Here is a 16,489-nt window from a genome sequence, read left to right as displayed (position 1 = left end):
AACCAAAAGGGAACAGGCTCCATCTGTCTCTCCTATGGCTGGAGCTGTAGCAAAGCCCCCTGAACAGTGACTCAGAAGCCCAGGAACCTGCCTGGCTCACCGCCTCATGTCAATTTCCTACCTACTGTGCTTCTGAAGCAGGCAAAAGATGTTGTGAAGGGTTAAAAGCCTAACTTTGCACCTAGGAAAACTAACCCATTTGCTGAAGGCCCACTGCTTGCTATGTGGCAGAGGCAGGACTAGAACCAGAAGCCCTGGCTCCAAGTCTAGAAATAAAGAAGGGTAAGAGGCAGCCATTTTGTAGGCCCCACTCACTGGTAGAAGTCGGTCTCCTTCGCCACCTCCTCACACCTCTTCAAGGCATTGGTGTGCTGGTTCTGCAGGCTCTGCAGGTCAGACATGGCCCGCACGCACTGGATCTTCAGCCTCTCGTAGTCAGGATTCAGCCTGTGGTAGGGCCTGGCCCATACAGCAAACACTGCCGTGAACACACTGACAGGAATGTCTCTCCCCCAGGAAGCCATGTCCTGGATCAGTCCAGCCCAGCGGTTCCCAACACTGGTCGCCTAATCACCAAAACCACCTAGGTATTTCTTAAGCTCAGATGTCCTGGCCATACCCAGACCAACAGAATCAGAATCCCCAGGATGAAGGGAGCCTTGGTTACCTGAGCTCCCTGCGTGGGCCTGGAGAGCTGAAAGCACCATCTTCTTCTCTAGGAGCTTCCAGGAGACCCTACAACAGGCCTGCACACAGTGGGTCCAGGCCACCAGAAACCTGATATGAAGTTTCTCCTTTCTTCAGAACAGTGATTCTCAATCTTGGGCTCACATTAAAATACCAACGCCCAGACCAATTACATCAGCTTCCTGGGGGTAGGACTCAGACATCCGGATTGTTTTTTGTTGTTGTTGTTGTTTTGTTTTTTTTAACTCCCCAGGGAATTCCAATGTACAACCAAAGTTGAGAACAGTGGCCAGGAAGAGTAGTTCTCAAAGTGAGGTGGCGGGATTTGTAACATTGGTACCACCTGAGAACTTGTTAGAAATGCAAATTGTCAGGCCAGCCCCAGACCTCCTAAATCAGGCACTCAGGAGGGAGGAAGGGAGAGAGGGAGGGAGGGCTAGCTAGCAATCTGTGCTTCAACAACAAGGCCTCCAAGTGATTCCAGTGCATGCTCGAGTTTGAGAATCTCTGCTCTAGAGGAGGCGACAGCAACTCTTTTCTGTAAATGGCCACACAGTAAATCCCTTAGGTTTTGCTGGCCACACAGTCACTGTGCAACCACACACTCTGCCTTGGTAGCATGAAAGCAGCCATGGACAACATGCACTCTGACACCCCGTGTCTTCACTGGCCCTGCCTATGTCCCATCTCACTGGGGCCTAGCCTCGACAAAGCAACCTCTAGAAGCAGGCTTTGCAGCCCTGACATTCACTACAGAGGAACCTTCCTTGGGACAAGGTGTACATCCTAATGCTCCTAAAGGGAAGAGGTTAAAGCAATATCCCTCCCCTCAGGACCCCTACCAGCATCTTCTGGAAGAATAAACCCCTCTGCAGCCCTCCTCCACCTCCATGAAGCCCTCCTGAATCATGCAGGTGTGTAAAGACTCTTCCTCTGCTTCACTCCACAGCCTGCCCTTCCCTGGTATCTACCTCCAAATCCCAACAAATGAAGCAATCAAATATTTTCCTCAAAACAAAGAAGACAAGTGGAATATACCCTTCCTAAAACACATATGGCAGGGTGTAACTACTGTGCTTACAAACCACATAAAGATCCACCCTATAGGAGGTAAGCTAAGGTCTTCTGGGAGACAGTGGCCCATGCACACATGTAGACACACATGCACACACACACACCTACACAGGCAGACCTGTCGAAGGACTGGCAACAGGATAACTATATTAGGGCAAAGGCTGCACAGCACAGCAGCAGTGGATAAGGAGAGAAGTATAATGCCTTGGGTCTGGAAGGCAGAGGCCTAGAGGTGGGTAGTGATGAGCTCAAGACCATCCAGCCAACCAATGATGAGGCACCAAAGTAGGAACAAGCCCTTCCAGCTGCTGCCAAGACCACCCAGTGAACAACCATCTGCAAAGGCCAGGGGAAAAGATAGGAGGCTGGCCCCAGGCTCTTCTGCCATATACACACACAAACACACACACAGGAACACACCACTATCAGGGCCAAATGTATAATTGTCACACAATAACACCTTTCAATCCCCAAGTCATGTAACTCAGGCCATGGGCTCCAATTTTGATTTGGAGAAAGCAAAACAAGCCTGTGCCATCTCTTCCAAAGCCTGAAGCGAAAGTGTTTCAATGTGAGGTGGGGGTGAGGGGACCCCCCAGGAGCTAAGGACCCCCTGGTGGGAAGTGGTCGGTGATAGCATATGGACAATAACCCTTGCCCATTGGCAAGGTGTTGAGTGCTGGGCCAGGGAAGCGACCAATCACTACCTCTTGTCAAAGGTCGTCCCATGAGTCGCAAAGGCCAGGCGCTTCCGTAGTTCATTCCTCTCTCGGGTCACCAGCCGCAACTGAATGGAGAGGTTTTCCACCTTCTCGTTCACCTGCCGGTCAGTGAGGAGGGGTGGCGGGGACGGAGCCTTCCCGGTGGTACCTGGTGGAGGAAAATAATAAAGTGAACTGGCACTTAGACAGCGCTCACCGGGTGCCAGGTACTGCTCTGAGCTTTTGGATTGCATTAGTTACTCCCAACAGCCCTACCAGGTATGTCTTGTTAGCATTCCCCTTTCACAGATGACAACACTGACGCAGAAAGTAAGAAGTAGAACCGAGACCTAAGCCCAGGCAGTCACTGGCACTCAAGCACTCACCCACTCACTCTCTGGGCCCTAGCTGAGGACCTTGAGGACGTCCACTCTTCCCAACCCACCTTTGACACCTCCAAGATGAGTTGTTTGGGGCCTAATCCTGTCATCCTTGCCTAGTCTGGAAACACCAGCAAACAGACCAATCTGAGCCCTGAGTGGAGCAGAAGACATGGCCTAAAGAGGAAGGGACAGCTGGAACCCAGTGAAACTCTCAAGGATGAAGGTAGCCAGCTCCAAAGCTGGGGCCCAAGGGCTGCGTCCCCATCTGCCCATGACCAGGGCTGGACACTCTGCACTGCTCCCTTTTCTGAGGGATCCAACTGTCTGAAGGACCTGCCCAACCAGCCCAGGTGTACAGGCATAGAGGAAGATGTTGGGAGAGCCACCTACAGCTAAGGTTAAGTGTGACGTAATATAGGTAAGTCCTGGGGCCTCTGGCTGCACAGCCCACATCAGGCCCTCATCATTAAAAGTGTCCTGAAGGAAACCCCTTGCCTTATACAATTATGAAGGAACAGTGGCCACCACCAGCACCTCTGACAAGATCCAAATCTATTTCTAAAAGGAGAGCACCTCACTCAAATGTCTGGGAAGAAGAGATGAATTCATGGTGCCTTTATATTTAACTCTGTCCATATGTTCACCTGAGATCTCCTCTAACACTCAGAAATCTGAGATGGGGTCACAGGAACTCAAAGGAGCCATCCCATTTTATGAATGTGATCCAGGAGGCTAACACACCCCAGAGGCACAGCATTTGTCTCCCCAGTAGCCCCAGAGTGTGCGAAGGGCAAGATACATGTCTTCTGACTCTGCTATCCTGACTGTACCCCGACCCAGACTGATCCTTGTTGGCTGACTGCTCATGCAAACCAAGTGCCCCCTCTCCCACAAGACAAAAGACCAGCACTCAGGTGTGGCCTTGTACCTTCCAGGTGTGCCAGACAAAATGAGGAGTTGAACACTGCAGGTGACAAGCTAGACCATGGTCTGAGGGAGGAGTCTCAAGCTCGCAGATCATCAGTACCACTGAATCTAATACCCGCTGAAGCACATGTTATTTTAAAACCACCACCACAACCACCAGGATTCCTGTGCTCCAAGCCAGACCTCTAGGGCCAGAATGTTCTCTAAGGTGGGGCCTGGAGCAACCCTTTCCACGAGCACCTCTCTTCCCCATGGCCTGAGAAGCCTTCCCTCACTTTTCCCCAAAACACCCTGGATTCTCACCCCTGCCCCCTGGAGTTTTGAAAAAAGACGGTTTCTAGCTCTGTGTGGGCTGTGTAACATCTTCTTTTGGCAAATGAAGTCACTTTTAGGAGCTTTAGCCCAGGGCCAGTTCTACACTGTCATGTGATTTGCAGTAACTTACCCAGCTCTCTCACAAGTGGAGCTTCCTCTGGACATGTATCTGATGCCCTCCTGGAGGTGAACATGACTCAACCTCTAAACAACTCCAGGAGGGGGGTGGGGATGGGACCATCTGTGAAGGACTGACAAACCCAAGAGAGTGGGATAAAAAAACTCAAAGAACACCCAGGAAAAAAGGTATTTCAGTGTTCACAGTCATGAGCAACAGCAGACAACACAGATATTTCAGGCATTAACTTAATCTTCCCAACGATCCCAGATGGGTACTAATATTATCATCCCCATTTCAGAGGTGAAAAAACTGAGGCCCAGCAAGGTTAGCTAATCAGCTCAAAGCTGCACACACAGCAAGCGGTGCCCTAAGATGAGCCCAAGCATCTGGATTCGGAGCACATGCTCCTTGGCACCGCGCCTTACTGCTTCCCAAATGACAACCTGAGCAGCATTCACTTCGTACCTGGCAATTTTTGAAATGCTTTCCATACATCATCCCGTTCAATACCCTTAAGGAAGATATTTGTGTTATTCCCATTTTACAGATCAAGAAACAAAATCTTATCAAGGTTAAGTAAAATGTCCAGGTCACAGAGCCAGAAGATGATAGCACTAAACCTCCCTCTATGACCCCTGAACCTAAGGCCTAAAAGTTCACAAACTTTTTGATGTTAGGCCCTCTTTACACTCTTAATAAATGACTGAGGATTCCAACGAGCTTTTGTTTATATGGGTTATATCTATCTAACGATAATTTTTAAATATCTACCAAATTAAAAATGACCAAAAACCTATTGCAGGTTAAAGTACAAATTAGTCATTGATAGAGGGTCACAGGGATGGGGAGCATGGCATAGAGAATGCAGTAAGGTAATGGCTATGTGTAGAGGGAAGATAATCAGGGGGATCGTTTCTAATCAATGTACTATACCTGAAACTAATAATAAAATAAAATAAAATGCTTTAAAAAACCCATTACATATTCACTTCAGATTTCATTTATGAAAAATTAACTATCTTTTTCATTACAAAACAAAAAATGTAGTGAGAAGAGCGGCATTGCTTTGCATCTTTGTAACGCTGCTTCACGTCCGACTTAATACAGCAGCCCGAGTCTCATATCGGTGCAATTATCACACACCATGATAGAACCTTTAGAAAACTCCACCCTACAGTGGAGTGTTTGAGAGGATGAGAATGGAAAAGGCAAGTGACATACTGGTGTCATTATAAAAAGTTTGACTTCACCAGTCCCTTGAAAGGACCTCAGGAACACCAGGCCACGCTTTGAGAACAGGTGCTCTGTGCTATACTCAAGTCCAAGAAGTACCAGAGAAATATCAAATCTCAAGTTTCAGAACCGAAAAGCACCACCAGGCATAGCAACCTGCCTCCAGGAAGAGAAAGGATTTTCACCTCATTTTACAAATGCAGCAGAAAGGTACATCCCTTGGCTTTCGCAGAAGCTGGAGAGAGAAGCAGCAGCAGGACAAAAGGAGGGGTCAACAGATCTGTTACCACACAGTCATGACCTACTGTCTCAGTCTCCAGCAGGGTGAGGCCACTCTGTCTGCAGTTGTGAGGACCTGAGGTAGCTGATCATGCAGACAATGGAGTGAGTGCCGACTTTTGCTCACCACAGCCTTAGTGCTGGGTTCTGTACTAAACGCAATCAGTCCTGACCTCATTAATTCCCATGGTGTCCTCCCAGGTATGTGCTATGATCACCCCGTAAGAAAATGACATTGAGAGAGACTGCACAGGTAGGAAAGCGGGAGGTCCCCATGCAAATTCAGCTCTAAATCCAGAGCCAAGGCCTCAACCCCTATGCTACACTGCCTCCTAGCAGGAGTGGCCTCCTGTTTCCTTCCCTTTTCCCCTCCAAAGGCTTGAAAATCCATAACACACACAAAAGTAAGGCCACCCAGACCTGAGAAGCCATCAAACGGTAGGCCCTCTGACTCAGTGACATGTTGACTGGGTGCTTCTGTCCTTTCACAATAAGAAAGGCGGAGGACATGGGAGCCACGGGGGACCTCAAGAAGAGTCCCAGATGTGCCAAGCCAGGAAGTTCAAAACAACAGCAACTGTTATAGAAAACCCATTCCATCCCCATTCAAATAAAAGGTTTTCCCTTTAACTTGCATCTCAGAGTTGAAAGGCGTTTTGAAGATGACATAGTCCTCCCATCCAAGAGGTTGCCAAAATGCCCCAAATGGCCACCAAGACTCTTTGAACTCCTCCATGGTGAGGGAACTCACTACTTCACAGCAAAGCCTATTTAATCTCTCCCCCTAAAATGATTATCTGTACTGAGTTAAAAGCTGTCTCTATTTCCCCAACTGACTCTATATCTACTCCTAAGGGCCACAAGTATAACTGTAATTCCTCTTCTACACAACAGATCTGCTAGTATTGAAAACAACTACCAAGTCCCTTTACCACTACTAGAATAGCTAAAATAAAAATGTGGCAACACCACATGCTGGCAAGGATGCAGAGAAACTGGAATTTTTTTCAAATATTGCTGGTGGGAATATACAATGATACAGCCGCTTTAGAAAATACTTTGGCAGTCTTTTTATAAAGTTAAACATGCACATATCATACCACCCGGTAATCCTACTCCTAATATTTACACAAGACAAATGACAATTTATGTTCACCAAAACCAGCATACAACTCTTTACAGTAGCTGGTGAATGGATGAACAACAGCATTACAATCCTACAATGGAATATTATTCAGCAATAAAAAGGAATGAGCAAACTACCATCACACACAAGAGCATGGGGGAAATCACAAATGACTTATGTCATTAAGTGAAAGAAGCCAGAAACAAAAGGCTATATACTATACGATTCCATTTATATGATATTTATATGAGAAAAGGCAAAACTACAGGGGCAGAAAAGAGATCAGTGGTTGCCTGGGCCTGAGGGTAGAGGGACTAAAGACAGACTACAAAGCCGCAGAAGGAAATTTTTCTGGGTGAACGAACTGTTCTGTATCTTAATTATGGCAGCGGTTAAACGACTATACATTTTTTGGAGTCAAAACTCATTGAATTGTACACCTGAAACTTAACTGGATTTCGTTAACCAATGTTACCATAAAATAAATTAATTATTTTTTTTTAAAGCTCATTGAACTATATACTAAAAAGGGTAAATTTTACTGTATGTTATTATACCTCAATGAACATGACCTTAAAATAAATTGTTTAAAAAAAAAAATCTGTGGTGCCCTAAACTAAAGCCATTATCCCAGGAATGGTGTGGCTGGTGAAGAGATGTGGATTGTCAAGCCCCTCACCAGTCACTGCAGTTATAGGAAACATTTTAAGTAATAAGCAAAATAAAACTAACTTCAAGTGAGTTGTCCAAAAAATGTCAAACGCCTTTTCCTCTGTTCTGCCCTGTGCAGTTGTTCTTTTCGATTCAAGTACAAAACCGTCTACTCTTCCTGGCTCTACTCCTTCCTCTTCCCAAATCTGGAGCCTACTTGGGAGACAGTAGATTTTCCTTTCCTTTTTGGTGTCCAAGATAGGATTCAGGGGAAAGGGATTTGAACTGGACTAAAATAGATCCAAAAGGAGTGCTGGATGATGCCAGGAAAGCTGGCACAGACCCTGGAGTTCAGACAAGGTGCTGTCACTCACCTGGGCCTTGATGTGAGAGGGACAGCAGGAGCAGAAGTAGAGTTGGCCATAAGCCTCTTTGTCAGCTCCCTCTTCACCACGCTCCAGCAGACCTCGAAGGCTGCCCCCTCGGTTTTATTTACAGCTGAACAGGTCATAACTCTGCTTCAGAGCCCTGTGGGCCATGGTGCCAGAAGCCAAGGAGGAAATTGGCACCAGCCAAAAGTGGTCAGGTGGAGTGGAGATGCCGAGGTAAACTTCCTGGCCACCTCTAGGCCCTGGCTGTCAGGGGAGAAGCTAAGGAGCAGCAGAACATGGTCATCAGAAGCAGGGGAGAGCAAAACCAAACCAAGCTCACCTCCAACCCAGGAGAGCCAGAACTACTGGGAGAGACAGCCCCCTTGTCCTGAGCCAGTGTTTCTGAAAGCACCTTAGCTTCAGGAGAGAAGCTGGTAGAAATGCACATTTCAGGTACCACCCAGAACTACTGAATCAGAAACCTTAGGGGTGATCCCCTCCAGGTGATTCTGAAGCCTGAAAAAGTGAGAGACTCTCTAGTCTGCACCAAAGTTGCATTCGCTGGCTAGTTAACTTTTTCTTTTGGTTTTACTGGCTGTCTAGTAGCCACTGCACTTAAAGGCATCATGCATTAATGAAATGCAGAGAGGGTACCTTCCTTAACAATAAAAGCCCAGGGGGATGCCCTCCTTGGTCCCTGCAAGCCCACAGCTCAGCTCCTCTCAGGACTTAGAGTGAGAGGAGGTTAGATTCCAATGCAGCAGCTGCAGTCTTGCCCAGCTCCCAGATCTCCTCCTGGATAAGCTACCTGCTCTCTAATCTTCGACTCCAGGTCAGCTTTGCTGAAACCCAAACCAAGACATGTGGCGATGGCCTATTGCTTCTTCCTGGCTGCTCTTGTGTATGCAGCACCATTCTTGAAAGACTCAACTTAAGGATCATCTCCTCCCTGAAACTTACTCTGGCTCCCCTCATCAGAAATAACTGATCTTTCCCCAAGCTATCTATTTCTTTCTGTTTTACACAGAGCAGATGGCCAGTCACTTACACTTCCGGTGCTATGGTCTGAATGTTTGCGTGCCTCCCAAAATTCCTATGTTGAAATCCTAACCCCCAAGGTGTGGCATTAGAAGGTGGAGCCTTTGGAGTGATTAGTCATGAGGGTAGAGACAGTCACAAATGGATTAATGAATTATAAAAGGGACCCCAAAACACACTCTCCCCAATTCTGCCATGTGTGGTTACAGCAGGAAGGTGCCTCTATGAAGCAAGAAGTGGGCCCCATCGGTCACTGAATCTGCCTTGAACTTGGACTTCCCAGTCTCCAAAACCATGAGAAATAAATGTTTGTTTCTAAGCCACCCAGTCTGTGTGATATTTGTCATAACAGCCTTGATGGACTGAAACACCTGGCTGGACTCTAAGATCAGAGGCCAGGCCCCTCTACAATCCCTGCGAGCACTGACCATGTACTCCAAGAAGAGACCTGCTCCTATTCATCTGATGAACTGAGGGAAAACAGACTGATCCCAAAGGACCAGAGAAGGAAGGATCAGGGGGCACAGGAAGTCGGGGTACTGCCCTGCCTCCACGATGACTCAGCTCATCTTCCCTGTTGACTAGAAGCTGCACTTTCAAGGAATCTTCACTGGGATATGAAGGATGCCCTCCAGCTCCTTCTCCTACCAACAAGCCAGGAGACATCTTTGTTTAATGAGAAATCTCTCTTGTCAATTTGCATGAAATTTAAGACTTGTTTTATAAATGCCACCCAAGAATTCTTTTTTCCTTAAAACTTCTCTAGTTATCCAAGATGAGAAATAAAAGGCAGCAGAGAAATCAGGTCAGGGTGAATAAAGAGGAGAAAAGTATCGATTGGTTGAAACGGGTGTGCAATCCCTGGGCAGATCTGCGGGGCCTACCCATGGGGCAGATTATTTAATAAAGGGCTGCACGGAGTAAGGGGAGGCCTTGAAGAAGCCACAACACTTAACAGATGAAAACTCCCTGAAGGCCTCAGCAAAAAGACACTGCAACCTTTAAAACTGTTAGTTGGCAAGAGCATGGTGTGTTGTTAGTGGGGTCAAGCTAGAGAGCTTAAACTAGACAGACCACCTGAGGATCTAATGCTAATCAGGCAAGCCAATCAGGTACTAGCTGTCACTAGGAAATACAATATATTCAAGACTTCATCTACCAATTTCTCTTATGCCGAATATAACTTGCCATTCTTTTCCCAAATGTTCTTTGTTAGGGAGATATAAGTGAAAGTGATATTTTTATTCTAAGACCTAGCTTTTGCCTTTCTTTAGGTTCATGGAGAAAGATCAAGAACAAACAAAAACAGCTAGTCTTCATCTGACTTACCAGAGGCCCCTTCTGCCAGGGCTAGGGTACACCTGTGAAGATCAGGGAAGGAAGAGCTCTGCCGATCATAAGGGGAGGCTGAGCCAGGAGGGAGTCTCCGGGAGGTAGTGCGATGGAGGATCCTGTGGCTGACCCTAACATTCATTCTACACCAGGGAGCTCATCCAAGCTAGACATAGACATTCCAGCTCTCTTGCCAGGCATTGGGTTAGGCCAGTCCATCTCAATCCTCAAGGACTGCTACAACGTGCGGCTGCTGGGCCCCACCCTCGCAACTTCTGATGTAGCAGGTATGGCGCGAAGCTCAGGAACCTGCATTTCTACCAAGTGCCTGAATGCTGCTGGTCCAGGGCTACACTATTTGAGCCACTGATTTGGACAAAGACAGGCGACCCAATACTGAGAGACTATGCCGAGGGACTTCTGGGGAAGGCTTCTTTGCTCATAAGGAGACACCAGAGGAGGTAACCCTGTCCAGTCTCTGGACCATTTGTGACAATGGAGATGTTCTTTTACCTGCTCTGTCCAATTTGGTAGCCACTAGCCAGAGTCGACCACAGAGTACTTGAAATGTGACTAGGGTGACTGTTGAAACTTGAAATTTTAATTGTGTTTCATTTGAATTATTCTGAATTTAAAAGCCATTTTGGCTCCCGTCATGGAAATCGTAGCCCTGGATATCGTCAGGTCTGGATATAATGGCTGGAACATGCTGCTACATATCCTTGACCATCAATCAGCCTAAAGGGTAAGACACCACACAGAGGATCGCAGATCCACATCCTGATGTACTCAGCCCAGATCGGTGCTTCTTATTATGTGAGATCACACATTTCTTTATTGTTTAAGGCAATGTGAGTAGGTAACCCCTACTGCTGCACCCACAAAGACATGGAAGTCAGCCTGCAGAAAAATGGAGCTACTCACCCCAAGGACAACGTCACCAAACGCAGAAGAGTGAGAGAAGCAAATCTTGGTTCTCGGTGAACTTAAGAGGTTTTGACCTGAAAGGGTGCAACCTGGTCTTTCAGCATTCAAGATCTGGGCACAGACAGCATTGCTTTCTGCCTGCCTGCTGACAAGTATCCGGGGACACTGCTGACCACTCCATCCCAAGGTTCATTAGGTGTGTGGGGAACCGAATGTTGGGTTACTGACAAAAGGCTTCTTCCAGAGCATGTGAAAGTCCAGCTACACAAAACACACCTCCTGCTCTGGCTTAAAATTCCACCATTAACGATATTTGCTATGGTTTAAGCGATAGATCTCTCTGGAACCCCTTTTTAAATGCAAATGATCCTAGGAAAGGTACTGCTTTAAGCCTTGAAGTGTCCATGTGAATGAGTCTGTGACATATCTGTTAGATCATTGGACCTTGTACCCAAGGGGAGGAGGGAGCAAAAAAGGGTGAGACATGAGAGGGGCAAGAGGTGCCCTTAGGCTCCACCAGTTCAGTTTTACAAAAGCCTCACCTTACCGCTCTCCTTATCCTGACCGCCCCCCACCACATGCACTTCCTGAAAGGTGGTCCCAAGTTCAAAAATCGGACAATCCCATCATTCAATCAATGTGTCTCATGGACCCAAAGTAGGAAGGATGAAGTGATACTCAGCAGCTCTTGACTATGGTCCCAAGAGTCCTCCCTGAAGCCTAAACAGGATAAAGGAGCCTGTGAGGGGCTGAATTGTGTCCCCCCAAAAGATGATCAAGTCTTAATCCCCAGTAAATGTGAATGTGACCTTATTTGGAAATGCGGTCTTTACAGATGATCAAGTTAAGATGAGGTCATACTGGAGTATGGAGGACCCCAAACCAATGACTGGTGTCCTTTTTAAGAGGGGAAAACTGGAGACAGACACACAGGGAGAACATCATCTGAAGATGAAGGCAGAGACTGAGGTGATACATCTACAAGCCAAGGAATGTCAAAGATTGCCAACAACCACGAGAAGCCAGGAAAGGCCTGGAACAGATCCTAACCTAGTGCCTTCAGAGTGGGCATCGCCCTGCCAACACGGCACCTTGATCTCCAAGAATTCTAGCCCCCAGAACTGTGAGAGAATACATTTCTGTCTTGTAAGCCACTCAGTTTGTGGCACTTTGTTATGGCAGCCCTAGCAAATGAATGCAGTACCCCGCTACAGTACCTGTCTTCCCTTCTCATCCCTCTGACCTCACTTATTCATTTAACTGTTTCCCCCATAGACCCTAAGACCCACAAGCACAGGCACCACACCTGCCTCTTCACCACATCCCAAGCCCACTTCTGGCACACTGGAGGCGTCTGTAATGATAGTCAATTAACACACGAAAGGTCTGCTCTGGCTAGCTGTGGAATCTCTGGCAACAGACTCCCCTCCGTCTATATGAAGGAAAACCAAATAAATAGACCAGATAATCTCTGTGAGCCTTTCTGACTCAAAACTACAGGACTCACCACTAAAGGTGTATCTAACCATCAAGGTCAGATCAGAACACCAGAAACCACACTAAGAGTATTATATAGAGGGCATGTAAAAGGCAGTGTGTCACAGAAGGATGGGACAGCTGGAGGACTATGACAACCTTTCTGCTGGGATGTCTTCAGTGAAATGAAAGCACACTATGGGCTTCTGGAAACATATCCATTCTAGCATGGACTGGCTACTCCTGTCCCTAAGGCAACAACTGCAGTGGGCTGTCCCTGTTTACAAAGGACAGCATCAAAAGGGGCCAGTCTCATGGATGGGTGGCTTTGGATGGGTGGGGCAACAGGCTCACTGATAAGTCTTACGCCCTGAGTAGGTGAAAAAAACAGCAATATATGTGCCTCTCCCAGCGCCCACCTCCCTTCCAGTGCTGGGGCCAGATTTTTGCCCTCCTCCATTAAGAGAAGGTTTTGCTGATTAGAGAAGATGTGAATGGAATCAACGGAAGCTGACCCCATGAGTGATTTGAAAGGTGAGGGCCAACTTCCCACCCCACGAATCCAGGACTGCCCTGGCTCACACCCACACCCTTTTCCCGCCTGGTGTAGAAAGAGGGGTATGTGGGAAGGTGGTACTCACCCACACTGCTGAGGGAGCTGCTGCTTTCTGAGTCTGAGGGCATGATGGACAAGACGCTGTAGGTGGAGCCTGGGGACAGAAAGGGAAACCATTTGTTACTAACTCCAAAGGGGTCTCTTGTCTATGCCCCAGACCACTGTCAAACCAATGGATCTTCAGTCATCACCAGGCTGAGTACCCACACTGCACCAGGGACTGGAAATCAGATTCAAGGGGCCAAGAAGGGGAGGTGCGGTCAGCAGGGCCTAGTGTTTGGTGTTTCTGCCTCACCTCCTGCCACCCTTTTGCTCTGGAGACCGATCTATGCACAGGTAGAGGGGAACCTGGCCTCGGTCAGCTGGCTTCTTGTTGGGATACCTGAAGAAAAGCTTAGCAAGGGAGCAACAGGTCCCAGGTTAAATAGAGTCCAGAGAGTCCCAACAGATTTTTATCAGTATGACTCTGGCTTCCATGCAGAGGGTAGCAGAGCATAAATTAAACATCTATGGACTATTTGTTCTTTTTGCCTGATGATTCTGCTCTTAGTATTCAAGCTCAGTCCTTAATAATTTAGCCAGTATTTGCCCCCTTACTAAAAATTACTCATAAAATTATCAGCAATTACGTTGTCATTAAAGCATCAGAGAAAATCTCTGGGTCAGGAAACCCAGTTTCTGAACCCAGCTCTTATCCACGTGTGAGTAGCTGGGTGACGCTGGGCAAATTGCTTCAGTATTCTGAAACTCTGTTTCCTGGTCTATAAAATAAAGCAGTTTAACCAGATAGCTTACAAGGTCCTTTCCCCTGTCCCATTTTAGCAATTACATTCTCCACTGATTAATGAAAACATAAGGTATGCTTTGTTTATCAGGTCTACAAGGGACACAAAATTAAGAGGGTGCAAAGACTCAGACTAAATTGAGAGTCAAAAAAAGCACAACATGCAGAGATGGTGGGTCAAAAAAACAAGATAATGGGAAGGATGCAATGTTTTGTTCTAGAACCAAAAGAATTATACAATGAAAAGGTATATACACAGGGCAGAGTGAGCCAGAGATGAGTGAGCCAGAGATGAGATTTTAGTCGTAAGGCCTTTGAACAAACCTTAGGACTTTAGTGTCAGAAAGTGGCCAAGAATTAATGAGATTTTGGGCTCTGAGACCAGAAATGTTGGGGGCAAGTTTAAGGGGTTCTTTCCCATCTCAACTCTTGACAAGCCACCTATGTGTGCACACTCTCAGGAGGGAAAGAAGAGAGATAAAGAGATGGGGGTAGATAGGAGAGAGGGAGAGAAAGAGGCACTCATGGCGAGGAGGAGACCGCCTGGGGACAGAAGAGACCCCAGGGAAGACCTAAGGGGAGGACATGAAGACCACATGGAGGACAGAGAGATGAAGAGCCGTGGTACAACAGTGCACACGTGAGCTAACAGGTGTGCCCACCTGAAAAAGAGATGAAAGGGGAGAGAAAAAGAGAAAACAAGAAAAAAGGAACTTCGGTAAAAACTAAAACGGTGGCCAGGAACGAACATTAAAGCATTTTCTGAGAATCTCTGAAGAACCAGTGGGTGTTTAGCATGGACTGTAGAAGATGATTAGGGGAGTAGGCAGGTGTTTTGTCTTCAAGTAGGACGGCCAGAAGGGATTCAATTTGTTCATTACAGCTTCCAGCAGCAGAACTGGCAACAGCAAGTAGATGCTGGAGAAAGCTGCAGGTCAGGATGGCCTAACAGGCAATGCTGCCCCAAGATCCCTGGCAAGGATATCAGAGGGGAATTTGCACATAATTTGAAGGAAGATAGAACCAGAAAAATGAAAAATGAATAGCAATGTTCAATAAAAATACTCCCTGTACTTCAAGTTCAACCCACACTATTCATTTTACTGTCCATTCAACACTTCTGCATTTTTGTCTTAAATAATGAGCATCTCAAATCGTCACTCTCCCCAGATCATAAATGTTAAGCATGTGTAAAGATCTGTAAACTAAAGTCAGATGTAATTCAGGCAATCCATTGATGTCTTCTAAGAACAAGAGTAGAACATAGTGCCTATATTTTTAAACTCAACTGCCATCTTCTTATCTTTTTTTTTTTTTTTTTTATGGGGGCAAGGAAGGCTCGTCGGCTGGTATGTTGGTGGACTATTTTCAAAAGGTGCCTCCTTGGAAAAGCAGGCACAAATAAACTCTCCCACTCACACCTAATCCTGCTCGCAACACTGAGAACACCCAGCTGGTGCTCCGGTAGATGCTCCCTGCAGGAACGTCTTGCTTCTTTCTTATTATTGGCATCAGCAGTGTCCCATCTTCCAGTAAACTTTTTTTTGAAGGATAGTATCTTTGATGTTGTATCTAAAAGAGCTTCGCCATATCTAAGGTCATCTAGGTTTTCTCCTAAGTTATCTTCTAAGAGTTTTATAGTTTTGCATTTTACATTTAGGTTTATGATTTGTTTTGAGTTAGTTTTTGTGAAGGGTGTAAGGTCTGCATCTAGATTCTTTTTTTTTTTTTTTTTTATGGGGGCAAGGAAGGCTCGTCGGCTGGTATGTTGGTGGACTATTTTCAAAAGGTGCCTCCTTGGAAAAGCAGGCACAAATAAACTCTCCCACTCACACCTAATCCTGCTCGCAACACTGAGAACACCCAGCTGGTGCTCCGGTAGATGCTCCCTGCAGGAACGTCTTGCTTCTTTCTTATTATTGGCATCAGCAGTGTCCCATCTTCCAGTAAACCACCCCTCCTCTTCAGACTGTCGCTCTCCTCCCCCATGGCAAGTTTCCACTGTTAATTAAACTTGGCAGACACCCTTCTCTCTCTTCTCCCATCTCCTGCCCTGGCTGGGGGAGTCAACTGACCAATCAACGCATTCTGTTCCTCTTCCTTGACCCTAAAGTCCTGAAAGGGATCTGGGGCCTGACCTAGCGGGCAGTGTGACATCTCTGTCTGCATCTGTGGGTATCACTACCCCCAGGTCAGCCGGCAGGGCTCCTGGGATCTAGGGGTGGGGGCCAGCAGGGAGCGATTAAAATTGGACAGGGTCCAGTTTTTACAATGTTCCCAGGGCCTTAGACGTCATTCGGGGGGGCGGAGGGGAGGCCCAAAGACGATGTTGTCTTGGTCATGCTTTGTCTCTTCAGCTATTGTTGTCTTAAAAAGCTTGTGCGGTCAGGACTGTCGGGAAAAAGCAAAGGAGTCACTCTCCTCCAAAGTCACACGGTGTCCTTTCAA

At 46.9% G+C, this 16,489-nt stretch overlaps 1 protein-coding gene across 4 annotated transcripts in view; it reads right to left on the bottom strand.

Moving 5' to 3' along the window:
• Positions 1-16,489, bottom strand: part of DLG5 (discs large MAGUK scaffold protein 5) — a 113,902-nt gene that overhangs the window by 55,771 nt on the left and 41,642 nt on the right. For 2 of the 4 annotated variants that reach the window (XM_006915486.2, XM_015592267.1), the window contains exons 2-4: positions 13,283-13,351; positions 2,469-2,631; positions 316-459 (exon numbers count right to left, since the gene is read on the bottom strand). In XM_006915486.2, coding sequence (XP_006915548.1) covers positions 316-459; positions 2,469-2,631; positions 13,283-13,351 — 376 coding nt within the window. Of the gene's footprint in view, positions 1-315; positions 460-667; positions 726-2,468; positions 2,632-13,282; positions 13,352-16,489 lie in introns of those variants that run through there. The other 2 variants (XM_025049341.1, XM_025049342.1) reach the window with 2 other exon arrangements.

This window comes from Pteropus alecto, unplaced genomic scaffold (genome assembly GCF_000325575.1).
Source record: "Pteropus alecto unplaced genomic scaffold, ASM32557v1 scaffold155, whole genome shotgun sequence".
NCBI classification, from domain to species: domain Eukaryota; kingdom Metazoa; phylum Chordata; class Mammalia; order Chiroptera; family Pteropodidae; genus Pteropus; species Pteropus alecto.
This window is presented reverse-complemented; position numbering and strand designations above follow the sequence as displayed.